The sequence below is a fragment of the Pogoniulus pusillus genome, chromosome 22, assembly GCF_015220805.1.
Source record: "Pogoniulus pusillus isolate bPogPus1 chromosome 22, bPogPus1.pri, whole genome shotgun sequence".
NCBI classification, from domain to species: domain Eukaryota; kingdom Metazoa; phylum Chordata; class Aves; order Piciformes; family Lybiidae; genus Pogoniulus; species Pogoniulus pusillus.
In genome coordinates, this window is record NC_087285.1 from 15,849,182 (window position 1) to 15,876,003 (window position 26,822).

General features: G+C 47.8%; 1 protein-coding gene across 9 annotated transcripts in view; it reads left to right on the top strand.

The window, feature by feature from the left end:
* The first annotated feature begins 17,462 nt into the window (after window positions 1-17,462).
* EBF1 (EBF transcription factor 1) overlaps window positions 17,463-26,822 on the top strand; it is a 289,221-nt gene continuing 279,861 nt past the window's right edge. For 8 of the 9 annotated variants that reach the window (XM_064161950.1, XM_064161954.1, XM_064161951.1 and 5 more), the window contains exons 1-4: window positions 17,463-17,655; window positions 19,048-19,204; window positions 19,508-19,571; window positions 19,842-19,897. In XM_064161950.1, coding sequence (XP_064018020.1) covers window positions 17,522-17,655; window positions 19,048-19,204; window positions 19,508-19,571; window positions 19,842-19,897 — 411 coding nt within the window. In that variant the 5' untranslated portion in view covers window positions 17,463-17,521. Of the gene's footprint in view, window positions 17,656-18,605; window positions 18,774-19,047; window positions 19,205-19,507; window positions 19,572-19,841; window positions 19,898-26,822 lie in introns of those variants that run through there. The other variant, XM_064161958.1, reaches the window with a different exon arrangement.

Genomic DNA, 26,822 nt, shown 5'->3' on the forward strand with positions numbered 1-26,822 from the left:
TCTATACTGTCAAAGCTGTGGGGGCTCAGGCAATCTTGGTAGAGTCCTGCATCCTGGCAAGAGGGGCATCAGGAGATGAAAACAGCTCATGGTTTTTTTTCTGTAAGAGGAGTATTTTCAGGACAGAACAGAGAGTGCTAGATTGGACAGTTCATGGGAACAGGACTTTTCTTGGAAGATAGAAGTGTGTTAAGTGCCCACACCATTACAAGGAGTTGTTTGTAGAGAGATACCCAAGGTGGAGTGTGTGTATTACTGAAGGGCTCATGAGCAGGCACAGATGGTTAGTAAAATCAGCTGGATTAGAAAGCTCAAGGAGGATGCTGTGGCTGATCATTTTTGCTTAATTTTTGTTTATTTTTTCCAACTTAAAAATGCTGGTAGGATACCATTTTCTGAACAACTAGGGACAGATAGCTCTAGAAGTGAGAACTGCCAAAATTCATGCCAAGTTCCATCCTGCAGAAGAAATAAACTGATTTTGAGAGGAACAGGAGAAAAAGGGAGAGGCTGCCATGGGGGAAAAGGAAGGTAAGGAATGGAATGAACCTTCTGTCTCAGCGCTCTGTAGAGTATCTGGGTGAACTCTCCTGACCTCTGAGCTTTGTCTGGTGCAGAGCTCCCTATTGGACACTGTGCTCAGAGCTGATTCTGTTTTTCTCTGCAGCTGTGCATGAGTAAATGGGGGCAGGAATGTTTTTTTTAGTGTTTATGATCAGGGTATAACTAGGCTGAGGTTGGAAATCATATGGACTCCCTCTGATGGTCAGTGTGATTGACGAACATTTGGACTCAAAAAGATGCTTCCAGCTAGGTGTTATAGTGGGAACAGTTGGGAATTTTATGGCTGGTCGTTTTTTTTGTTGGAAATAGGAGTGCAGATCACGTGGTGTGATGGTGTGTGTCTAGTCAGTCCTATCAAGTACCCCAGTGCTGCTGATTTACAAAGCCCATTGCTCTGGGGTCAGGGAAATATACTTGCACAAGGTGAGACAACTCCATGAGAAGAGCAAAAAACATCTGTGGCTAGGAATTTGATGTGAATTGCACTGCTCTCAGCTTGCTTAACTTTTGGTTATTTTACAGCAGCACAATCTTTCCTTCCTTGGTGCTAGTGAAGCACTTCATTTTATGTCAAGGCAGACAGTTCTCAATGCACAAATTTTCCAGTGTGGGAAAACCTCTTCATTCTGAGTCTCTTTCCTGATTCATTTTAAATTGTTTCTAAGTTACCTCAATTCTTTTCTCAAGAAAAGACCAAGGTTTGGTCTAAACTATCTGAATGCTTGCAAACAAACTTCTGATGTTTTTCCTAACTGGCAGGGATGGTTAAGGAGTTTCATTCCAGTTGATTTCAAAATTCAAATTATTTCTAGGTACAAAAATAGAAGAAAGTTGGTATCAGTGACTAAAAAAAACCCAAAACACCCCCCAAACAACCCTGTTTGCTGTCTAAAACTATCTGAAGGTAGGCTGTAGCCAGGTGGGGGTTGGTCTCTTTTGCCAGGCAACCACCAATAGAACAAGGGGACACAGTCTCAAGTTGTGCTGGGGGAGGTCTAGGCTGGATGTTAGGAGGAAGTTCTTCCCAGAGAGAGTGATTTGCCATTGGAATGGGCTGCCCAAGGAGGTGGTGGAGTTGCTGTCCTTGGAGGCGCTCAAGAAAAGCCTGGATGAGGCACTCAGTGCCATGGTCTAGTTGATTGTACAGGGCTGGGTGCTAGGTTGGACTGGATGCTCTTGGTGGTCTCTTCCAACCTGGTTGGTTCTCTGATTCTGCCTACCCATGTTTGGGAAGGAGAAATAGCTGTTTGAAGCATGCTTTGTTGGGGAGCCAGCTGTGTTGAGAATGAAAGTCACCAAATTCAAGTGAAGGTGATGAGGTTGGGTTTTGTTGCAGTCAGGAGTGCAAATGGCAGGAAGCCTGCTTGGTGTGAAGCAGGAAGTGCATCTCAGCACAGCAGGGTACTGGGTAGCTTGGAAGTTCCCAAGAAGGAATGGACCATGGATCACTGCTGTTTGACGTTACCTTGAGAAGGCCTATGGAGGTCACTAGTGCCTTGGTGCTGACATTTCCTGCAGCATGTTGAAGTTGTATGAAGAGACCTTTAAACAATTTGCGAGCACTATTTTTCAGTCTTTGCAGTGTCTGGAGCAGTCCCATATTAGCTAAGTCTGTCCTGTAAGGATTGCTTGTTCTAAGTCTTGCCTGTGATGTCATCCCACAAAAACATTTGTGGGAAAAACTGACAAATGTATTTCCCTTTGGCTTTGCTCACACATATAAAGGTGTCAGTAAATGCAATTAAAAAATCACTTTTTCTTGGTGTACTACTTCAGAAATGAATGGGTGCCCTTATTTTTGATAGGGGTTGTTGTCCAACCACATCACTGCTTACTCCCCCACACCCTGAAGAGAGAAGCTTTCTTTTTGACAGTGCCTATTTATTTTAATGATGCCTGTTCCGCTTGTCAGCATCCTGCAAGTCCAAGGACGGAGGTGACTTCTCTCCTTGGTGCACTTTCAGTGCTACAGCACTGGATGGTTGCACCTGGGAATGCCTGGTGCTGATGTGGCAGCTCTGGCCAGGGAAACTACATCTGTTTTCATAAAGGAACTTATGATCCAGTTGATAAACCACTCAGCAAATGCATTCTGTGGCTCTAAGGTATTGATTATTCTCTTGAAAACAAACACCATCTTGTAGAGATAAAGGTGGCTTCCAACACTAGGTGAGCTCTCTACAACTTGGAGTGTATTAAACAGTGCTAAGAGTGCATCTATGTGACATGCAAACCTGAAGATGGCCACCCTGATTATAGGGGTGAGATCTGAAGGAAAAACAATTCATATGCATGAGCACCCAACCCAAATTGAAAGAGAAGAAGAGAAAACTTTTTTTTTTAGTGTGTATTACAAGTAATTAGACACAAATTTTCCCAGTGGTTACCGTTTCCTGGAGGCTTACAGTCCACATCCTTAAATAAATCTGGTAGCTGAAACTCTCTTGGCTAATACAACAGCCAAAGACCAGATGAGTGCAGAACTGTGCAGCAACAGATGTGAAAAGCCCAGGCAGGACCACAATGTGAATAAATGACTATAATTCTTAGTCAGTTTTACACTTTAAACTCCTTAATTGGATAAAAATGATTAATTGAATAGGTATCTGGTATTTAGAAATGAAATTATATGCCCTTTCTTAATTGACCATAGTCTGAATCTTCTTTAAATTGATTGTTTGCTTCTAGCTTTGGAGGGGGAAAAAAAGCCATCTGGAATGCAGAGGGATTAAGTTTTATTTATTTTCCTTGCTAAGAGCCACATTGTGCAATTTAAAAGAAAATGTCCTTGAAAGATGGATTCCTTTGTAAACTGTTTCAGGCCTTGCTTCTTTTCCAGTGGAAATGAATTTCTCAAAAGCCCTCTGTGCTAGAAAAGTGTCTGTTGGTAAGTAAAGAAAAACAAGAAATTATAACCTGCTAAGATGATTCTTGGTTTTAGGATAAAAATCTTTGCATGCATGTGGTTGAGTTTTGGGTCTAGCTCCATAGCCAGGTGAGGATTGCTCTCTTCTCCCAGACAACCAGCAACAGAACAAGGGAACACAGTCTCAAGTTGTGCCAGGGGAGATCTAGGCTGGATGTTAGGAGGAAGTTCTTCACAGAGAGAGTGATTGGCATTGGAATGGGCTGCCCAGGGAGGTGGTGGAGTCACTGCCCCTGGAGGCGTTCAAGAAAACCCTGGATAAGGCACTTAGTGCCATGGTCTAGTTGACTGTACAGGGCTGAGTGCTAGGCTGGCCTGGATGATCTTGGTGGTCTCTTCCCACCTGGTTGATTCTATGATTCTGCTTGCAAAAAAACCTTGTAATTATCTTTGTTTGCACAGATGGTGGGACAGCCTCAGGTCCAGCTTCTGAATACTACTAGAATTCTTCATTATACTTTTGTGTGCTTAAATAGTAATCTTAAGTACTGTGGAGAACACAACCAAGTGTGTCAGCTCTGTGTTGAGTTCAAGGGGTGCAGCTAGGATCTCTGGTCTGTGCATGCTCCCATGCCCAGCTGTAATACCTGGATGCGATGATTGACTCAAGTAATTGAAGGCATTGTCACAAGAACTGGGCCTGCACAGCCATTTCTCACCAGATGTGTTTCTATTAAAGGTGGGTTTGGTGACTTCCAGGTCCCCATCACAGTATCATCAGGGTTGGAAGAGACCTCATAGATCATCAAGTCCAACCCTTTACCACAGAGCTCAAGGCTAGACCATGGCACCAAGTGCCACGTCCAATCCTGCCTTGAACAGCCCCAGGGACGGCGACTCCACCACCTCCCCGGGCAGCCCATTCCAGTGTCCAATGACTCTCTCAGTGAAGAACTTTCTCCTCACCTCGAGCCCATGTTTTCCTAAAGGTGTAGGGCTGGAGAGGAGAATTAAAGCAAGCTGTAGGGCCACACTTTCCTTTGGTATGGAGAAGAAGCAGCTGTATTCTGAAAACTGTTTGACCCTGGAGGCAGTGCTAGGTCTGGGGTGATTTGCTGCTGCTGGGCTGCTGACATCATCCTAGGCTCGTCCATAACCCAAAATACAAGTGTTATGCTTGTGACATTTCATTATCTGAGTCTGTGCACTGATGGATCATCATCCCATTGAGTTTCAGACACGAGCAGGCTCCATATCTGTTTGTGCTCTCCTTTTATGGGAGGAGCAGTAGGTTCATGCTCCTCTGATGTTGCTTGCTACCAGTATATGGGATTGAACTTTTCCCTGGGCAGAGAACCAGCACTAAACCTGTGCTTCGCTCCTCCTGAGAATCCAACCCCTAGAGACAAGTCCTAGGGACCCTTGTGTGAACGTCCGGGTGAAATTAAGCCCTGTGCACAACAGGACTGCAAACTGCCCCACAGCTCGGAGTCCCCCTCCCGAGTGTTCACTTCTCGCCCTTTCATTGACGCTAGGATGAAGGGGACGGAGTCAGGAGGAGGAAGCCGGGAAGCGGAGCAGCCGCAGGTACCGGCAGCGGCCACCGTGGGGCAGTGCCGCTCCGTGCAGCGGGGCCGGCGGCGGGGCGGGAGAGCGGCGCCGGAGGGTGCCTGTCGCTGGGGCTGTGCGAGTTTAAACAGCACCTGGGGAGAAACCCGAACTTATAAAGAGAATCCCACGTTTGACTTCACCACCTGAATCCGGAGCTGCATCCCAGCGTGTTTCCCGCCGTGCTGACGCTCCACTAACGGCTACGTCTGCAAAGTTCGCTGGGGCAAACGGGATGTAGACTTACCGGGGAACCAGGCAGCTGCTGTCTCACAGCTGCAAAGACTTCCCCCTCCCCCCCCGCCCCTCCCTTTCTTAATCGGACAGAAAATCCAAGTCCATTTCGTTTTTCATTAGGAAGAAGTTTTTCACGGAGAAGAGCGGTCAGGCACTGCAATGAGCTGCCCAGGGAGGTGGTGGAGTCACCCACCCTGGGTGTGTTTAAGGGTCGTTTGGATGTGGTGCTTACGGATATGGTTATGGGTGAATCTTGTTGAGCAGGGCTTATAGGTTGGACTTGGTGATCCTGAGGGTCTTTTCCAACCTGGATGTTTGTGTGACAAAGCAATTAGGTGCCATGAAGTAGTTCTGTGCTTTGGAACTTCCCAGAGATGAAGATTTATATGATAGAAATATTTGGTTTGGATCAGGATTTCTGGCTCAATAAAGCCTGAGGGTGTTCTGAGAACTGCTTGGATTCTAGTGAAATCCCACTGGGTGCCAATCAGCACTGTCCAGCTTTAATTATGGGTTTAGATATTTTGTTTTCTTCCCTTTACCCAGGGTTTTGAAGCTGAGCTATGCAAACAGAGGCCATTGTCAGACACTCCAATGGGAGACTGCTTCAGCTCCCCGAGTACAATATCTTTTGCCCTCTTGCACAAATATTTTACTTGCTAATTTGCTGGTCTCATTTAACACATATTTGACATTTATCATCTGAATTTGAACTTGTTAAAATTGACAATTTTCTTGGCTACCTATGTTAATGATTTAAAGGGAAAGCTCATCATTAAATTATTACAGGTAATTATTTTGTAACTAATGTGGAAATTGTCATTTCTGCAGCCTTAAAAGATCCTAGAAGAAGCATGTGTGGATCAATATGGATCAGATCCCAGAAAGTGCTCAGGAACAGTCTTCTGTAGAAAATGTTATGCAGCTGGGGAAAAATATTAAAATTAGGATGCAATTCTCTGTGCTTGCAACCCCAAAGCCTTGGAGACTGCTGAAGTAAAAGGGTGTAACTGGAGAGTCACAGCAAATCTGGGTTTCAACTCATTCTGAAGCTGTGCTTGGGAACCTGTTGGGGTGGGATTTAAGTGTACCTTGCTGAGCTCATCAAGGAGTATTGTATAAGATAAGATGATTACTTCGTGTGTGCTGGCTCTTTGTGCCAGAGCCATGTTACAGCACCCCGCTGCCTTTTGCGTGGCTGGTAGCTGTTTGTCCAGCACTTTTCCTAGCATATCTGAGGCTCCTGGAATAATGGAGAGGAAAAAACTTCCTTTTGCTTTAATTTTTAATTTTTTATGTGGAAGGTATTGAGGCAAAACATGTGACTACCCCAAATACCAAGGTATAAAGCCTTATTCTTACACAGACTGAAGTGACAACTTCACTGTTTGCAGAGGCTGTGGCTCAGGAAGTTTTCACCATGCATGAAGTGAGTTGGGATCAGGGCTGCTAGAAGCAGTTTGTGTTATTCCTTGGTGACACTGATACCTTTTTCCTCTGCAAGAAGATGGCAGGTGGTAGTTAATGCTTCAGATTCCTGAGGCAGTGTGTTTTCTCTGTGAAATGATACTTTTGTGATCAATCAAACTTTAATTTCTGGATATTAAAACTGAATGCAACTATGAGGGATCACTTCTGTGTACCCTGAAAAAGGTGACTGACAAGCCTGTTTTCGTTTGTCACAGGAGACACTTGTTGGGCTGGTGTTTGCAGGTTGCAGTCTGGGAATCTCTAACTCTAGCGCTCCTGCCTAGAATGAACTGTACCTGCCAAAATGGTGTGCAGAACCAGGTCTTCAGGATTTCCAGTGGTCAGGTAAATGCTGCTGATTTCCATGAGTCAGTGCTGAGCTCTACTGGGTAGAAACAATCCTACTTTGGTCCTGTAAATGGTGTAGATGAACATTTCCCTGCCTGCAGCACCAGACTTCCCATCCCTGGTGAGTGTCCATGCTGCAGTTGCTGCTCAGCTGTTTTTGTAGAATAGAATAGAATCAACCAGGTTGGAAGAGACCTCCAAGATCATCCAGTCCAACCTAGCACCCAGCCCTAGCCAATCAACTAGACCAAGACACTAAGTGCCTCATCCAGGCTTCGTTTCAACACCTCCAGGGATGGTGACTCCACCACCTCCCTGGGCAGTCCATTCCAATGCCAATCTCTCTCTCTGTTAAGAACTTCCTCCTAACATCCAGCCTAGACCTTCCCAGCACAACGCGAGACTGTGTCCCCTTGTTCTGTTGTTGGTTGCCTGAGAGAAGACACCAACCCTCACCTGACTACAGCCTCCCTTCAGGTAGCTGTAGAGAGCAATGAGGTCTGCCCTGACCCTCCTCTTCTCCAGGCTGCACACCCCCAGCTCCCTCAGCCTCTCCTTATAGGGCTTGTCTTCAGCCCTGCACACCAAGCCCCTGGCTCCAGCAGCTGCCTCTGTCACTTACACCAGAAGCACTTGGCAGAAGTGTGTTCCGTTTTGGCAGTGATGTAGTCATCATAGACATAATTCCCCTAAAAAGGACGTTTTGAGGTGCAAGGTGTGTTACCAAGGTAAGCGGTGCCAGCACATGCCCTTCAGCAATCCAGGCAGCAGTCTTCACAGCTGGATTTGGCCCATGGCAAAACCGTGGAGAACAAGGAGGTAAAGCCAAACCCCCTCCCCGCTCCCACCAGATGGCCCTCACGCTTTTTACATTTCAATCTAAACGGCTGGTAAATGCTCTGCAAGCACTTGGTGAGTTTACAAGGGATGCAAATCTTTCCCATCACTTCATTTTGGAACCATGTAGTGTGGATTCTTGGATGGTGGCAGTGCTCATGGCAGACACAACCCTTGCCTTTCTTGGTGGTCTACCTATTTTCCTGGGTCTCTGGGTTGATTCTTGAAGGAGAAACACTGAAGGAGTTCAGGAGGCTGCAGAGCAGGTCCTGGAAATGTTGCTAAGTTGAACCTTGCACATCTGTACTGCAGACCATGTCTAGAGGGTGCACCTGGCCTGGTGCTGATTTAGAGGAAGGTTGGGCTCCGAGGGGCAGGTGGCTGCTGTTTTTCACTCAGCAGCCCTTGGTCTCTGCCTGTCAGCAGTTGCCAGATTCTGCCAGTGTTGCTCATTGTTTTTTGAAAGCAAGGGTTTGGGTTGTACCAAATTAGGCAATAAGTTGCTTCCCTGTTGATATTCAGGATAAAAAAACAACACTCAGGACATTTACTAACTCCTTACCCATTACATTTGGGTTTAAACTTCATGGTAGTGTTATAATATTGAGAAATTCAAACAGAACTTTTCAGCTTGCAAAACTGTGAATTTCTGAGTTTTGGCATTAGTACAAACCACTTCTTGATCCTGGATTTCCTAACGTTTGCATCTTCCCCCCCCTACACCAGGATCATTTTCCCTTTGAGAACAATACCGGATCTGGCGCGCTCATACTGCGCTGTTACTGGAGTATTTTAGTGCATTAGCTAGCGGGTTTGTTTATGCACAGAAAGGTTCTGCCCAGACATCGTTGCTGTAAGCTTTTCCATCTGCATGCCCCCATCCTGACCTTGATCTAGTGTGGGGCTGTGGAGGGCTTGTTCATGCTCCAGCCTTGCAGGCTTTTCTATTGGGATTAGCTTTCAGGGGCTCAAGTTGTTGAAGGGTTTTTCTACTGATAAATGGATTGAGGCCCATATTTTAATCTCACGTCATCAAACATTCATCAGATACTCTTGGTCATTACTGACAGAGCCAGGTTTGAACTAGTGACCCAGCAGTAAAATGTCCCATTAATAATTTCCTCAAACTGTCAAGGCATTGCATAACACAAATGAAATGCGATGGGATTTCTTTTCTCTGCAGGTAAAGGCAGTAGGCTTCTGCTTCACTTTGATTTACTGATGACTGTGATACCAAAACACTCTGTGTTAGTCTTTGTGCTCTCTCATAACCAGAAATCTGAAGAAACACAAAGATAAGGGCATACCACCCAAATGTAGCCCCTCTGCAAAAGGCATTTGTCTGGTCCCACACTGCCACACAAACTTTCACCTGGTTGTTTCCACGAGCAAGGAGAATGCTGGAGAGTTGTGGTGGCAAATCCCATCCTTGCTGTGCCAGGTACAACACACACTCCCTGTGCCAAGGTGGATTCGGGCTGCGTGCATATCGCTTTATAAGCAATAAAAGCAGAGGCTGACAAGCATTTAGAAAAGCTTCTTTGGCTCACATCACACTGCACTGTTCTTTTACCAGTAATCTTTGTATCCAAGTTATTTCTCTTTTTTTTTACAGAGTCATTTGAAGAAATAATTTGGGGGGGGGGAGAATTACCTCCGGCAGTTGTGTTATAATGGCTCTTGTGCTGACAGCCCTTTGGGAACAGTGGCAGCAGCAGGGTAAGTATATATGACATCTTTGTAGTGATAAAGAAACAAATAAATGTTCCCATTAACACTCCATCAGGTCAACAGCTATTCCAGACCAACATGATGTTAAGAGGAACTGGTTTGATTCATATCATCTAAGACACGTTTCTCTTGCAACATATCTTCTGGAAGGCACATAAAACAGAGGTCCTGCTCTAACCAGGTGGAGTCATTAAAGGATTGGTGAACTTTTTACAAGTTGCTTGAAATACCCTGGCTAGAATCCAGCTCCAGTGTTGTTGCTGTGTCTGTTTAACAGTTCCTTCATCACACCATGACAATGAGTCTGTTTCAGAGCTGGAGGAAGTAGTTTTTCCATACATCGTTTGTAGTGCTTTTTGGGAGGCTTCTGAACACTTTCTAAGCCCTGCAGTGAGATCGGTGGGCTGTGAGCCTTACCATAGCAATCTGCTCAGGCAGCATGAGCAGCATTTGTGTATCATCCATAATGAATGTGTGTGCATATGGAACGAACTCGCATGCACACAGATGCCTGCTCAGACAGGCAACCCTTTCTCTATGCAGGTCAGTGCGAGTTGTGCTTGAATAAAGACCATGGTGTCTCAGTCCCTGCTCAAATGCAGGGTAGTGGACCACATCTCTCAAAAGTTTCCTATTCAGGAAAGCATTTAGGCACACTTTAGCTCTGCTAAAATGCAGAGTTTGAAGCAGGTACAGACTTTCTAACAAAGGGTAACTGAGAGTTCCTAATGACTGTAGTGCATCCCTCCCATGTAATGAGCACTGTCTTCTTGTGTCTCTACCAGAACTTTCATTGTTGTTTTTTTACACAGGTTGAATATATTTGAGAAAAGATTCTGAGAGGGTACATGAGAAGTCCAGATGGATGTGCCTCAAGTCACACAGATTCTGGACAAAGATAAAACCATAGAAATCCCCTCATCTGGATCACACAACTTTGAGTCATCCAAAGCACTGGAAAGTAGGTATGAAAGTTGAATATCCTTTCATATCTTAAATTTCATTGCAACCGAAGCACTTCTACGCTGTGTTCTGGCAGAATCTCAGTGGTCAAGGGTATGTATCCAGCTCCAGGCAAAATGTCTGAGCCCAGATGATGAACTTAGTTCTGCTTCTGCTGAAATCATAAGACCTTCTGATTTTAACATGAATGCCAGAGAAAATAGCTTTCAAAATGGTCAGCACGAAGAGAGCTGCCAAATTCTGAGCAATCAGGTCCTAGATGCAGAGAACATAACACTTACCAACCCTGCAAGTTATGTGTCTTTCTTATTATTTGAAGGAAGACCCTCAGGTTTTGGGGTAAACGCTTGTGTGCAGTCCTCAGTTTTCCTCACAGTTTATGTAAATGTTAAAAAGGAGCTATAGATTCCTGAGTCACTTAAATACTTATTACAATATTCAGTCTTGATTCAGCAAAACATGTGACAGCTTTAGTAGATGTTTAAATCCATTCCATGTAACTCATCCTCTCTTCCATGGAAGAGGTGCATGCCTCTGGGCTTCTGCTTTCTCTCTCAAATGGGAGAGATGTACTTACTTCTCCCTGAAGCCAATAGTGGTTGATTATGTTTACATGCTCTACTGATCTGACAATGTAAAAATCATGGCAAGATTTTGTGTAATAAAATAACCATAATCAGGCCCGTGGCTGCCAGGATAAACACATAAATAGAAGCAAGCATTAAACGTACTGTGAACTTGTGTGAGTGCTGAGCGGAATGGAAACCTGCAGCTCTCTATCCACGGCATAGTGCAATTTCAGTAGTGTACTAAAGACACAGACCGCAGCTGCTCTTGTGGGTGAACACAGGGGATGTTATCTCCTTGCTGCCCTTTTAGTATGAGTAGGGTTGCCACGATAGTCCTGAGATGTGTTAAGGATGGGGAGATGCTTAGAACAGAGCTAATAAGCTTCTGTTGCTATCAAGCCGTGGGCATGGTCCAGCCAGAGCTGCAGCGCTGTTTAGCCCAGGACAGCGCCAGCGCTGGCAGCTGGACACGCCGCTGCTCCCTGCCCGCGAATAACGGCACCGTGCGAGCACCCCTGGGTTTTGGGGGGGCCCGCAGCATTCAGGCCCCACACCTCCCCCGAAGCCCTACACTGCCCTTGCTCAGGCTCGATTTGCTGCCAGTCTGGGGACACGTTGTTCGGGAACCCCACGGGACCGAGGTGACGAATGTGTGCCGGGCTGCCGGTGGGGGCTGGGGTGAATCGCCCTGCCCTTTACCGGGCCCAGCGCAGCCGCTGTGCCCGCGAGAGCGGCGCTACGAAGTGGTCGCCAGGTGGCGCTGTAGCCACGCGGCGCGCCGGGCCCGGCGCCACCTCCTCCCCCGCAGCGGCAGCGTAGCCCGCCCTCGGAGGAGAAGGGGGCGCCGGGGGGGGAAGGTGGTCGCCTCACACCCCTTTCTCTGCTCTCCGACCCATCAGATCGAAAAACGGGGTTGGCCACCCCTCTCCTACGTCGTGCGAGGCTCGCTCCGACGTAGTTCCACAGCACTATTCGCCCCTCACCCCGAGGGAGTTGCCCTGTCCCAGGTGATAACGGGAGGAGGCTAAGCTTGGGTGGGGCGGAGGGCGCTTGTTCCATTCTGTTCTTCTAACTACTCCCTGGGAGAGAATCTGCCTACCCATCTCTCGCTGCTGCCTGACAAGCTCCTTGCCCGGGGGTCTCGCACCGGGATCCCGCTTCTCTCTCGCCCTGTGCAGGCCAAGTGGGCAAAAGGTTCTCTGCTGCCTCCACCTCGCAGGAGTTATGCCTGTCCCAGGGCTGGCAGCCTACCCGCGCCCAGCGGAGAGAGCCCCAACGTCCATCCTCGTCCGTCACAACTCGTGGGTCCTCAGCCCCAAAGGGAAGGGACGGCATGAGAAGGAAAGCTCCTGAGTGAAACCTTTCCATCTGCGTTGCTACTGCTCCTTCACGAGAGCAAGGGTAAAAGTGGGGTTTTGTCACAGTTTTGCTGTGGACAGACCTTCTGCTTGGCCCCAGAGATATCCAAACAGCCTCTTGAACATGACAGGTAGTGCATTGTATCCCAATTCTCAAGTCTCTGCGACTTTTTCCTCTTCTCCCCAGTAGCAAGCTAGGTCAGACGAACAGAGCACCCCATGTAGCTGAACAGTGTCGTTACCTGCCAGAGTCAACAAAGGTTTTATCTGTGGATGGAAAAGCTTTGAATCAAACTGGGATCTTTTTGGCCGTAAGGAAAATAGTCATGAAAAGCATCTTCTCTAGGAAAGATACAAGTGAACTGTTCCCAGACCCTGAGGTCTTCTCCATTTCCTCAACAGCAGAAAGTACAGGTATGCATTCAGAGTCTAAGGGCTCTGCTTTCAGTTCCACCTTGAAAGAACAAGTTGCTTTTCCCCTTTTCCCCCCATCGGCATGGATCTGTTGTTCATCTGCCTTCTGAGAAGGGCAGGAAGCAGCATGGTCCCTTTGGGGGTGCCTCATCTAGCTGCAAAGGTCGGAGGGAGGAGATAGAAGGCTTTTCTCTCAAAAATTCCCATTTTCAACCACTTCTTCCCTTCCCTGGGGTCTGGGCAGAGAGAAGGAGGACCTAACTGTTCACCTCTGTGACAGGATCCCCAGAGCAGAGGCACCAGGGACTGGAGGCAGGAGGAGGGAGTTGATCTGGATAAACTCCAGGTCAGAGGTAAGAGGGGCCTTAAGCTCACTTGGAAACTGCCCCGGGGCAGAAAGAGGCCTTTCTCTATGCAGGAGACTCCTGTACTCCAGGACTTCTGTCTCCATCCTCACAGAGGTTGTGTTTGTCCTCCAGAATGAAACCTACTTCCATAAACCCCTTGTTCAAAGGCCTCTAAAGTAGTTGTTCCCCAGGAGCTCTTTTTTTTTTTTCTGTACAGGATGAGCAAGCCAGGGCCAACCCTTTCCTCCTCCTTTCCTTCCCACTGGCATTCGAGTCCCAGTGTTGCCTCATCCCTTCTGTCTGTCATGATTGTGGGTGCTGTGACCATGTCTTGCTCCTGTTTGTAAGCTGCTCTTACCTGTGCTGCAAAGGCATAGGGGATAAAATCCACAGCTTAGCCCTGTGGCTTTCACTCACTTTGGGAGCAAAGCCTTTAGTCTCTTAGGAGCAAATCTCAGCCTGCAAGCCTGTGGTTGAGCATTTAACTTGGACTTTCAGGGAAACCTTGCTGCAATGTGCCCGAGTTTCCTCCTGAAGCAGAACAGTTAAGCACTAAGTCCTGGCCAGCCCACTGAGGACTCCCCCGTGGCAGGCTGCAGTGTCCTCCAGCTTCATTTGCCATACTGGGTAAAGGACAAACTCAGCTTTCCACAGGAATATGCTCTGCCCTCATAGCCGGTGTGACAGTAGCCTGCATGCAGGAGCTGCTCTGCTGCAGTCAGTGGAGTGGGGTGGTGATGGTCCAGACACCAGACCCAAGGCGATGTGGAGAAAGTGAGTGCTAAAGGGGGTGGGAATTCTTTAAAATAAAAGCCTTGGTTCACCAGAGTTGGCGTCTGCAGGGTGGATGGAGCACAAAAGTCTCCTGCCTGCTGCCAGTGCTTGCTTTTCTCTCCTTCCCTCCACCCACCCCTCTCCTCAAGCCCCGACTTTCTCACCTCCTCCTTGTTTCGGCTATGGGTAGTGTTACTTTTTTTCTCCACACTCCTGTGTGGGGGTCGAGCCAGTGGTTAACTCTTTCATCCTTGGCAGCAATTAGTGGCTTTGAAACTACGCATTTGAGACTACACTACCAGGTGTGGCATCTCCCTCAGCAGGAGCCTCCGGGAGCCTGTTTATGTGTGGCAAAGAGGTCTGTGTGTGCATGTACAAGGAGGAAAGTAGTGGAGAACTTGTCACTTGTATTGTTGTGGCGGCTGTCCCTCTCCCGTGGAGTTGCCCTCAGACTGTTGCTGGGATGCTGTTCCCTTCAGCATCCAGCAAAAGGCATAGAAACAGTCCCCTGATCCCCTGAACAGATTTGAAGGGCAAAATCTGCCAACTGCTCAGTATATTGATTCAAATGCATTATTCCTCCCTGGGCAGATCCCTGCCCGGGGAAAGGAGCAATCAGTGCAGGTGCAAATAGCTTTTAATTGCAAAATGTATCTCACCATGGAGGCATTTAGTCAGGATATGATACAAGTGATGTAGCAGCAGCCTGAAAACTAGCAAGACGGAGCAGTGCAGGGGCCAAACTGCTCCTATGCAATACCTATGGCATAAATATTCATGTATGGCTGTATGTCTGTGTTCTTCCACATATCCCTGCGATATGACACAGTAGGATAATGTGAAGATTCAACTATCATCTGCAGGGAATGTGAAAAACTTGCTCTCCGCATCAGTTATTGTGTGAGAATGCTGCATACTTTGGATGGGGATGTCTTGTGTGAGTTCCCTCAGGGCCAAGGACGGGGTGCAGTTTCTCATCGACGGTAAGGTGCTGTCAGTAGGCTCTGTGCCCGCTTTAAGGACAGAGCTCTCTGCCCTAGGTTTAGCTAGCTTCACACCAAGTGCTGTACAAGTTGTTGGAAGAGGCTTTACTTCCTTAGGGTGCCTACGGAGCTGCGTGATGGTGCTTCTATAGCATGTAGTACTTGGCTAGCTGGTTCTGCGGCTCGGCCCAGCCCGGTGTGCTCCCCTGCTCTCCGTTTAGCCACTGGAACGGGCGGGGAGCAGCTGCTTGCTCCGCAATCGCCGCCGCTCTCAGGGCAGCATCTTCCGCACCCTGGAGTGGCAGGGGCGGGGAGGGAGCGTTTGGGGGCGCAGTTAAGATATAACTCAAACATTTCAGAGGTTTCTCTCCTCAAAGTGAGATCTGGGGGTCGGCCCCGAGCCTCTGCGGGTCATATCGTCCTGGGGAAGGCGGGTAGCCTGGTTAGCGGTGGTTTATTTTATGTGCCGAAGGGTGCGCACGCTTCTATTTAGGTAGGCATAAACCACGTAGAAGGCACAGCCACCTCCCTTCCGCGGTAGGGACCTAGAAGAAGAGGCACTGGTCAAATCCCGGGGTCCAGGGAAACGGCTCGGCAGCGAAGCCACTGTCGCGGGGGGCACGGACGGAGTTCGATACAGAGGTTCGATGCCGGGAGACGGACGGGCAGCAGGTTCGGGAATCCGCTCCGCCTCCGTGCAACTGGTCCAGCGCTTCCCCAGCCAGCGCAGGAATTGTTAGTTGGTGGTTTGTTTTTTTTTCCCCTAGGAAAAAAATGATAATCGGACTACCTAGGAAAAAACTGGACTTTTTCCATCAACTGTCCTGTTCGGAAGTTGTGTACTTCTGCCGCAAAGTAGCGCACAGCTGCTCAGGGACGGAGCAAGAACAGGGCTGAGGGGTGGGGGTCAATAGGAATTGGGAATATGCAGCGGGGAACTTGGCGGGACCCAGGGCAGGTCTGTCCCCACGAGTGTTTTCAGCGGCGTTTGTACGGAGAATAATCGCACTGCGTGAGGCGACCTCTCCTTTCTAGGCACCGCCGGCGGGGCACCTCCGGCTGTGGGCAGCTAGGATTGGCGGGGAGACTCGCAGGGGCGACCCCGGGCAACGGGCAGGACTCGGCCACCCTCGTCATTACCGTTGCCATTTATCCGCGCCGGCTCTGGGCAGTGCGGGAGAGAGGAGGTGTTACGGCTGTGCCTGCCAAGGGCCGGCACCGGCTGGGGGGATAGCGGCGCGGACAGCGGGGTGTCCCTCTTAGGGGGAGGTGGGGGGCGTCCGTGCCGTCCTGCCCCGTTAACCCCATCGGGTACCTGGCGGTCCGGGCGGACAGCGCGCCGCCTTGTCGCGGAACAAAGGCTCAGTCACGTTTGTGTTAATGCCCCCACCCTGGGGGGAGTCTTCGGGGCAACTTTCCCCCAGGCCCTCAGGGGCGTATGGGCAGGGCTATGCTAATAAGGGAGGCGTGGCCTCGCCATCGCGGCGGCCACTCGCGGGCAGCCATTGGCGGCGGCGTGGCCGCGGAGGGGGCTAGCGGTGACGCGATGCAAATGAGGGGGCGTGTCTGCAACGGCCCCGCCCCCCGCCCGCCGGGGCTGCGGGGCTCGTGTTCGGCGGCGGGGACAGTCAAAGTGGCTCCCATAGGGAGAGACGGCGAGTCCGCCCCGGCGCTGCGGGAGAGGGAGGGGGCGCGGGCACCGGGAGCCCCAGGGTCTCCCTCTGGCCGTCCGAGCGTCCGCGCTGCCGCCGCGGGTGCGCCCCTCTTGCTGCCTTCCCGGCGTGCGCCCGGCTCCGGCAACTCGCTTCCTGCGCGGCTGAAGGAGGGAGGAGAGTGGAGAGAGCGCTTCGGCTGGGAGAGAAGAAAGAGAGAGAAAAGAAAGAAAGAAAAGAGAGAGGGGGAAAAAGGGGGGAGGGGGAAACTTGCCTCTCTTGTCACTGGAAAATGACACTTGATGTAGCAGAGCCTGCCGCAGCTCCCGTTCGTCCTATTGTTTCTTAAACTGCCATCCGAGATTTTTTTTTTTCCTGCTGCCATCCGAGGGGTGTCTTCATACAAAAGGGACTTCAAGTACTCCTCCGGCTTGCAAGCGCTGCAACCACCCCCGGCACCCCGCAAGCCCCTGCAAGCACCCAAACAAACTGCACAAGCAGCGAACAGCAGCAACAAACCTCGGCTCTGATTGTGTTTGGATTTTATGTTGTGTGTTTTTTTTTTTTTAATCTGCGTGCCTGTGTTTGCTTTCTCTGACTTGCATTGATTCCAGACATCAGCTGCAGAGAGACAACAACAAAAAAAAAAAAAAAAAAGAAAAAAAAAAGAGAGAGAGAGAAAAGCCCCATATATAACATTCTGCCTGGCGATTTTATCACTTTTTTTTTTCTTTCTTTTTTTTTTTTTTTTTTTTTTTTTTGAGTAAAGAAGGAAGATTTGTGCTTGTTGTTTCTGATTCATGTTTGGGATTCAGGAAAGCATCCAGCGGAGTGGGAGCAGCATGAAGGAAGAGCCCCTCGGCGCGGGGATGAACGCAGTGCGGACGTGGATGCAGGGAGCTGGCGTCCTGGACGCCAGCACGGCCGCTCAGAGGTAGGCAGGTTCCGCGCCCCACTCCGCGCCTCGCTCTGCGCTCCGGGGCACACGCCGTCGCCAGCGCTGCTCCCCGCGGGCGGGCAGCGCCTTTACCCCCTGCGCCAACAAAAAGCCGACTCTGGAACTCTGCTAACAGCAGTGAGTTTCATGTAGATGTTGCCAGTTAAATATTCTTCTTGCTCCGTAGGAATGACTTTTTATATAGTAGTATTAGTGGTAGTAATAATAATAGTAGTGGTAATAACAATAATGTTGATGAAAGCTGTGAATTTCGCTGGGTAGGAATAGGTGAGTTTTAATCTCTTTAGCTTCTTGTGTTCATGCGGAGGAAGGACTTCTTAAAACTATGTTTGCCACTGATTTTTAGTCTTAAGATCTCCAAATGATACTTTTCTTCTTCGATAAGCAGTCAGTTTTGCACAGATGTATCAAAAATATATTTCTCTACCGCTCTTCCTTATCTTCGTCAGAATCAGCAGCCTCCCTTCTTCTCCGATAACCGGGGGAGTTTTGCAAAGCTTTGCCGAGGAGAAATTAAATTGTAAGCCCCTTTGTAAAACCTCCGCCACTTATCTTGGATTTTAGAAAAAGAAATCACTTCAAATAGGTGGTAGATTGGCGAAGCTTCGCCCAGCATCGCTTTCTCTCCTGTTTCTCCTTCTTCACATCTTCTTCCCATCGAAAAAAAAATAAACCCAAACCCCAAATAATCAAACCCCGATGAGGGATTCGGAGCCCAAGCCCCGGAGCCGGCATCAGGGAAGAAGTTTAATGTTGACATCTCCCGGTATCTCCCACCTCACCCCGCACCCCTCCCTTTGGAGCCCTCTAAGGAAAGGAAAGTTTCTGCAGGGACAACCCTGAAATATTTCAAGTTGTCTCCTCGGCTGCCGTCGTGCTGTTTACCCACCACCCCGCCGAGACGGGGGAAAGGCTCGCAGGACTGAAACTGAAAGATAAGCCACATGGGCGCTTCTTGGGTGACAGCTTCGAGCCGAGTTTGAGAAGTGGCAGGACCGATGCCGCTCCGCGGGGCAACCCTCTGGCGAGGCTGAGCGCGGCTCTTCCACCATGCAGGGCCGGCTGCGAGCGGACACGGCCCCCGGGGAGGGTTGGTAGGTGCCGCAGGAGCTGCTTGGCTTTTCGGGCTCGCCTCAGGGCAGAACGATGTCTGATCTGGTGTACCCGGCATTTCGGCGTGGCCGTGCTGGAGCCACGAGCCCCGGGCGGCTTGGGGGAGGAGGGGGATGTTCAGCCCCAGGGGAGCTCAGCTGGGTCCCGGTGGGAGAAGACACGGGCCCAGGAGCCGGCTTAGGGAGGGTGGGGGTTGCGGGGGGTGTGAGACTGCGACGTCGGGGATGCCGCTAATCCGCTTCTTTCTGGTCCCAGCGGAGTGGGTCTGGCCCGGGCTCACTTCGAGAAGCAGCCTCCTTCTAACCTGAGGAAGTCCAACTTTTTCCACTTCGTCCTGGCTCTGTACGACCGGCAGGGGCAGCCCGTGGAGATCGAGCGTACTGCCTTCGTGGGCTTCGTGGAGAAGGAGAAGGTGAGTAGCCCAGCGCCCCGCGGAGTCTCGGCTGTCTCTCCCGGGCCCTCCCCGCTCCACTTGCCCGGGCCCGCGGTACTGTCTTGTCCCGGGAGCCACTCGCGCCTCCCAGGCGCCTTTCTATTTCCCTGTCTCGGAGGGGACCTGGGATAGGAGTCCCTTGTTCTTCTGGGGCAGAGGAGGGGGCTGAGAGCTGCACTGTCCACCCCTGGGTGCACCCGGCGGGCGAGTGATGGAGAAACTTCATACGAGATTTTTTTTTTCCCTTTTATCTCTGGCCTCCCGTGTCCTCTTTGACTTCAGGAAGCCAACAGTGAAAAGACCAACAACGGGATCCACTACCGCCTGCAGCTGCTCTACAGCAATGGTAAGGGCCAGGAGACCCCGGGGTCAGCACCACCAGCCCCTCTGCCTCCGCAGCTGGAAAGCCCACTAGAGGCTGGGGAGCCGCTGCCCCAGCTACATTCCGCTCTGCGCATCCCTTCGCTTGGTGCCTGGGCACAGCCCGGCTGCGGCCAGCACTGCTGGGACACGGGCGACCCCGGGCGGGAGTCCTGGAGGGTCCCAAGCCCTCCGGCAAGCCTCAGGTCGCTATCGCCGGCAGGGCCCGCTCCTCACACCTTCTGCCTTGTTTCAGGGATCAGGACGGAGCAGGATTTCTACGTTCGACTCATCGACTCCATGACCAAGCAGGTAGGTACTGCGGGACGCCCACGGAGAAGGACGAGGCGGGGTGTGCCTGGGGATGGCAACCGTCGGGGCTGCTCCGGGGAGAGCGTCGGGGCGGCTCGCGGAGGCAAAACCCGCCCCCGCTGCGGCTCGGATCCGTCCCGGCGGGAAAGGGGCTGCAGCCTCCCGCGGGGCATGGCCGCGTTCTGCACCCGCGCAGAACCGAGGGCTTCAGGGCCCACCCGCGGGGACTGACCCCGGCGTTGAGGCGGTGTAGAGGATCCCCGCCGGCGAGTTTGGGAGCTATGACAATTACAGGCGACGCCTCTCGCCTGGCCTGGGGCTGGTTTTGCCGTTTAATTAATAAGAATTAACCTCCGGGCCCTTCTCCCCAGCCCACCGAGCAGAAGCCGCGGCTGAGGCGCGGGGTTGTATTTGTCCGTTCTTGATTAGTGCTGCCGCTGGGTCGGGGCACTGCCGGAGGAGCGATCGAATTGTGGGATATTGCGTGTCGGAACACCCCCGAAACGTGGCGCGGCAGGCGGCGAGCTCGGGCTCGGGCTGCAGGGAAGGTGTAGGGCAGCAGAGCTTGTCACTGAACTGACCCTCATTTTAAGCTTGTGCTTCGTCTTCCCAAACTGAGTAATAACGAGAGTATCTACCTGTAAAAATACTTGCCTCAATGAAAACAGTGTTTTTACAGAGGAACTGTCTGAACAAATCTGTTCTTTTAAAATTAAAAAAAAAACCCAAACTTTAATTGTGACTTTAGCTTTTTCTGCAGCTCCCATCAGAATATTTTCTTCTTGTAATATTCCTCATTTCTTTGAAATACTTTGGGTTGATTTGAAACCTTTTAATCCTTAAGATATGTCTCCCCCCTCCTAATCCGTTTTACTTGTTAAAGAAAATTCTTACATTTTATTTAGGAAAAACACTAAGCTCTTTTTTGTGCCCATAGGAAAAGTCAGTCCCTGTATGTTTTCTGTAGGGAAAAATCTCTTGGCTTGTGTTTGGGTTTCTTTTCTACAGCAAAACATAAAGCTCTGAGGGCTGAGTTTGTTTTAGAAAACTCTCTTTGATGGTCCCAGAACATCTTTTCCTGCTATTGAAGACTGTCTTTCAACAGAAAAAAAAAAAAAAAAGGAAAAAGGAACTTGGATGAGTTTTCCTAGAGAATCCACCGTGCATCTGAAATCTGTTAAACTAGACACTTCCAAACAGAGCCCATTCCCTGTAGGAATTAAATCAGCAGCAACAAACCCTTCTTCGTAACAACTCTTGGAATCATTTACTGTCATTCCTTGGTTTTCAGGCACTAATTGGTTAGTTCGTGTTAAAAGCAGCAAAATCTTTCTGATGTATGAACTCTTTTTAGTTCTTTTGGAGCTTATGTTATTGCACTATAGACCCTACGAGAGAGGCTATCAATAAATATTATCTTTAAATAGCTTTCCTATCATTACAGACATGCAAAAGCCTCTGTTCATAATCCTGCTGAAAACAGAGCCTTGAACTCATGTAGGGCAGCAGATTCAAAATAATTTTCTTAACAAAGGCATCTTGCATATGAAGAGTTCATCCTAAGGCACTGTTTGACCTCTTGGTCTTTCATTATTATCAAGTCATCAGAGGTTCTTTTGAGAGAAAGGGAAAAAAAAACCCAAGATACAGTTTATTTGTAAAACCTACCATGTAGCTTTAAAGCACATTCACAATGAAGAAGAAGGAAAAAAAAAGCACAAAAAAAAAAAAAATCAAAAACCCAACAATCCTGCCTGATTTCAGGAAGTCTTAAAAACCATAAAGTTAGTGCAAATTACAGATTTTTGGAGAAAGTGCAACAGATTTGAGAAGCAAGGATTTGAGAACAAAAGCTCTCTGAACTTAGGTTAGAAAATGAGGAGCAAGAACTGTTTTAGATGCAAACATGTTTGCTTATGTATTGATTTCATGAGTATAATTTCTTTAGGCATGAGTATAATTGCTTATGAAAAATGGGGCATTGTCATGTCAAAACTGTGGCATGTGACACTCAGTATTTTTTTGGGGGGGCAGGGGCTAAATTCTCCCCGTTCTTCTTTCCTTTTTAAAGTGAAATTATTTGAGAGTTGTGATTGCTTCGGTTACTGAGCGCTTATTAGGGAGCAAAGTACAACAGATGACAGAAGCTCACCCAAATGCTGAATGTATCATTTATATTTTACGACAGTGAATTATATAGAAGATTCTCAAGTAACTTTCAAATCGTCAAACTGTAATTAAATATTGCAAAGACTGTCTGAAAATTCTTTAATTTTTAATGAAAGTTAAATATATATTGTCAGTCTACTTGAAGGTGTAGTATTTTAATGCATGACGCTCAGAACAAATTGGATAATGAAATGATTACTTTTAAATGAAACTGTTGCAGCAGCGTACATGTTTCAGCTGGCAAGTACCTTCTCGATACTCACACACACATTCACACACTTAATAATTGTGAATTCCTAGCCTGAAATTACAGCTACTCTGAGGTTTCTGGTGGCAAATGAAAAATCCCACAGACGCAAAGCTTGAATGAGTTACGTTCCTCAGATCATACAGGAAAGTGTCTGTGGCTGTTCTTGTATATTAAATAATATATATATTTTTGATACTGTGGACACATCAGATTTAAATGTATTCTCTTTGTCTCACAGTTATAAATGGCAAGGTTTTGTACTGCTGCAGATTATTAAGCTAGGCAAGATAAAACAAAATCCCTTCTGGAAATCAGTCCTAGTCTCTGTACACAGGATTGCTATTCATAGATTTAACATAAATGTCCCATTAGCAGCATGCATTATGCCAGCAGGTAGACAGGCAGGGCTTCACTGTGCTGGATGTTGTGTATGTAATAAATAGTAGCCGTGCCTGCTCCTATGGAGTTCGTGGTCTGATTAAGTCAGGGGTTTGTCAGCTGTGTAAGTCAGAGGTTTTTAGTTGGTTGTGCCCAACAGAAAAACTTGCCACCAAAAGCTCTGTCAGAGGGGGAATATGGGGATCTGTGTGTTCTGGTGCATCTGTGTATGTTCTCCACCAGCTGTGCTGCAGTAAGAGAAGCAGGGTTGGAGAGTGGCATTGCGGAAGTAACGAAGAGTTTTGTTGCAAACTACGTCTCGGGGCAGATCTGGTGTGTAGGTATGAACTGTGCATGAGCTGCCCGAAGACATGAGCAAAGCTGCATGGCTGCATGCACACTTCTTGGCAGCCTGGATTGTGGGACATCCAAATGGGAAACATAGGCAGAATTACTCTCAAAGTCCATCAGTTTCAAGTTATGTTCAGGATAACGTGCTTGGCCTTTGGTGGTGGTCATAGAGAAGTGTTTAGTAGGAGGGGAATGTCATGTCTTTGAGGGGTCTCGCTCCATTTCCAAAACGTGGCCCCGTCATCTAGCAATGGTATACACCGCACATAAACTGTGCATGTTGCAGGGAAGTTCCTTTCAGTTAGCGCAGCGACTTTGCTGTCAATGCTGCCTTAATTACATTTTCTTTTATGTTATCTTGGCACCTCGTTTTATGTTGGGATCACATTCCTAATGCGTTCAAAACCCTGTAGGATCCCAAACTTTATAGCTGTTGCTTTCCGTAGAGCAGCAGCTCCTTGCGCCGTGGGTCTGCCTTTAACAATGGTGCATTTTGGAATTGCCTGCGAAACATGAAATATGGCTGCTCTAATATGAAGGGAGTTCTTAGGAAAGTGCAAGCATTTGAATGTATTTACAGCAAAGAAATGCTTTCTATTCAGCTGTATTTTCATAAAGCTGAGATATTTCACTATTAGGGAAGATGGAGGGAATAAATCTGAAATACTTGTTCCCCACCCATTTTTCCTTCAGCCATTCTCATCCATAAGATATAACGGATGCTAATATGGCTCAGGCATCTTTAAAATCATAAGTTCTGCATGATAGCTATTGTCTATTGCTGAGAGTCCTCATGAGTCAAAAATCTTTCCTTCAGACTTAGGCTCTGTTTACATTTTGCCTTCCCCCCCCCCCCCCCCCCCAGTATTTTAACTCTGGATGCATTTTTTTTTTCCTCCTGTTGACTTCTCTATCATTCTCTCATGTCTGCAGATATTTGATCAGCTCTCTATTCTCTGCCTAGCAGGGACCTTCTCTGGCAGCTACATGCATGGTGGGGGGAAAAAAATGTTATCAATAAGTTCAGAGGAGCCTCAGCAGCCTGGGAGAAATTTCACACAAACATAAAACAAACCCTAACCCCTGTGACGGGGAAAGTTTACACTGCACCAGATTTTAGCAGCTTTCTTGTGCCTTTGGTGAGCTGTCAGGAGTGCAGGTGATTTTAATTTTCTTGTACAGAGAAGAACGGAGAAGTTTGGAATTTGCATGCATGATCAGGACCTGTGTTTGGGAAAATGTAAACTCATCACAGTGGAAAATGTGTTGTTTGGAGTCTGAGGGTGAAAACAAAGCTGAGGATTTTGGAGAGACTGCCTGAGCCAGATGGCCTGGTGCATTCCCAGTCTGGCAGCCCAACTGCTCCCTCCTGTATAATATACAGCCATTTGTTCTGGGATATTTACGCTAGAGCTGTTTCCATGTGAATGTTTGAAAACCATTAAAAATGAACATATTAGGAGAGATAAATTTATTTAATTTGTGTGAATACGTCGATAAGCAGGCTGTGTATCAAAGGCAGAGGGAGACTGGATAAAATAATTAGATGCTTCTGAACTGTGCATTGAGAGATGCAGCAAGAACTAACCGTCCTTGCCCTGGGACCCAGCACTGTGCTGCCTGTCCGGGATAAACCTCACTGGCATGAGTCAAAATTTTGCCTGGGGAAGGGATGAAAACTTGAGTAATTAAGGGTTAAGTGTTCAGAGCCAAATAAATGTAACTCACAGTATTTTCTGTGTAGATACATAGTGGATACAAGCCTAATCCTCTCTGGGTGAAATTCTGGCCCATCTGAAGTCAATTGCAAAGCTCCTATTGAATTCGGTGGGGCCAGGGTTTTATTTTCTCTCAGTGTGTATGGCTGTACACGTCATTCCAAATCATTTTAGCACTGTTCTTGAAAGGACTCTCGTCCTAATGAGTTTTTCTTTCTCCTTTATTTCAATGAAGGAGATAGTTTGTTTTCTGGAATAGATGAGAAATTTGAAAGCGGGTGGGTTTAGCTGAGTGTCAACGATTTCTCTCCTCCTCTTACTCTTTTTAAAATCAAGGCCATGACATAACTGAATAATATAATGACCATGATCTCATTCCTTCAAGATTGTTTTTCATCCAGTTCAGAAAGCAAGATTGCTTGACTGGCAAACTGACACCATGAGACGATTCTGCCCTCAGTGGTACCAGCATAAATCTGGATTTACTCAGGAATAGTTAAGGACAAAGCCGGCTTTATATTTTTTGAACCGATTCATCAGCTCTTTTACTGCTTTATTCTGCTGCCTTTATTGGGGAAAAAGTGGGTTAAATGAGAACTGTAGTCTTGACTTATATTAGGCTCCTCCCTTTTAATTTTTTTTTCTTTAATTTAAATTTTTAAACTGAAAAGTTTAACTGAATTGCTGGGCGCACTTGTCACCCAGAAACATCAGTTTGGTAACCTTCATTTGCTGACAAGCAATGAATTGCATTTGAGTTAACTTTTAATGCAGCTTTATCTAACTGGAAGTGAGGAAGTCTTATATTTTTGACACTAATTTTTCGGGGTCTGATTTCTGAAATCCGTTTGTGCATGAGCGATTGTTACTCACCGAGACTCCTTGTAGAGAGGTTAACTTGGGTGAGTAATAGCTTACAAAATGGAAGATGAATTTCGTGGGGAGATAGTTAAGTTGTTCAGGAGCAGAGAAGTGATTTTGAAATGCCTATGAAATAAGACTGACTTAAAACTGCACAACGTAAATAAAAAAGAGGAAAAAAACCCCAAGTCTATAATTTTGCATTTCCTTTGCCGGTGTTTTGTTGTGCAACCCTGATGTATATTTGCAGGCTTATTTTTAGCTCTGCTGTGGTCTAAGTTTATACACTGTAACTTTCACTTTATCACTCATTAACGCAATCCCTGTTTGACAAAATCACGATGATGTTAGTGCAGAAAGGAATCCTGCCACAGTCGCCCTCTTTTAAAGCCTGAACTCAAAGTAATTTAAAAAGAGCATTAGCATTTATTTGTCGAAAGAGTAACTTTCCGAATCTTGCCGTTCAAGACCTTCACAACACTAACACTGGAGACCCTTCCTGTAAAATACTTCTGGCAGCTATAACGATCTGAAACTTTAGCAGTTCCTGTTTCCTTTTCAAAGCTAATTGTAGAATTAGTGCTTTAGAGCAGCAGGGTTTGCAAGGCGCTGGACGATCTGTAATGCTCTCGGGCAGCCATTCATGGAAGTAAACAGTTGGTGCTTTACACACCCATTCACACCAGTAAATCGGGAGTTGGAGTTGAGGATGAGTTGCTCAGAAACGAACTCGGCAATTCCTCCTTCCTAGAAATTCCTACAGGAATAGGGCACGCGGGAGTGCGCCTAATGCGGAGAAAACAAAATGTGCATGGGTACAACGTTGGTAATTGAATGCAAATAAAGTGAAAAGCAAACCCTTGATGTAGAGGAAGGCAGAAGAATGTCATGCACGCAAAGAAGGGATCACTGATGCTAAACACAACAGACAAGGTGATTATGTACCACAGTGTTGACTCTGCCCGTTCATTATTGCTATTTAGTTGAGTTATTTAAGCGGGTACCTGGAGGTTAAGTAAGCAGAGCAGCAGGAAGAGAAGAGGGAGAGAGGGGAGGGGGGAAAAAAAGAAAGCACATTTTGTGTTCTGGTTTGTCACTTCAAGTGCTTCCTTGGCTTCACTGTCAACAACATAGTCTATATTGGGTAAATGAATTTTAAAATGTGAAGGTCTAAGATGAATGCATTAAGCCCAGCAGT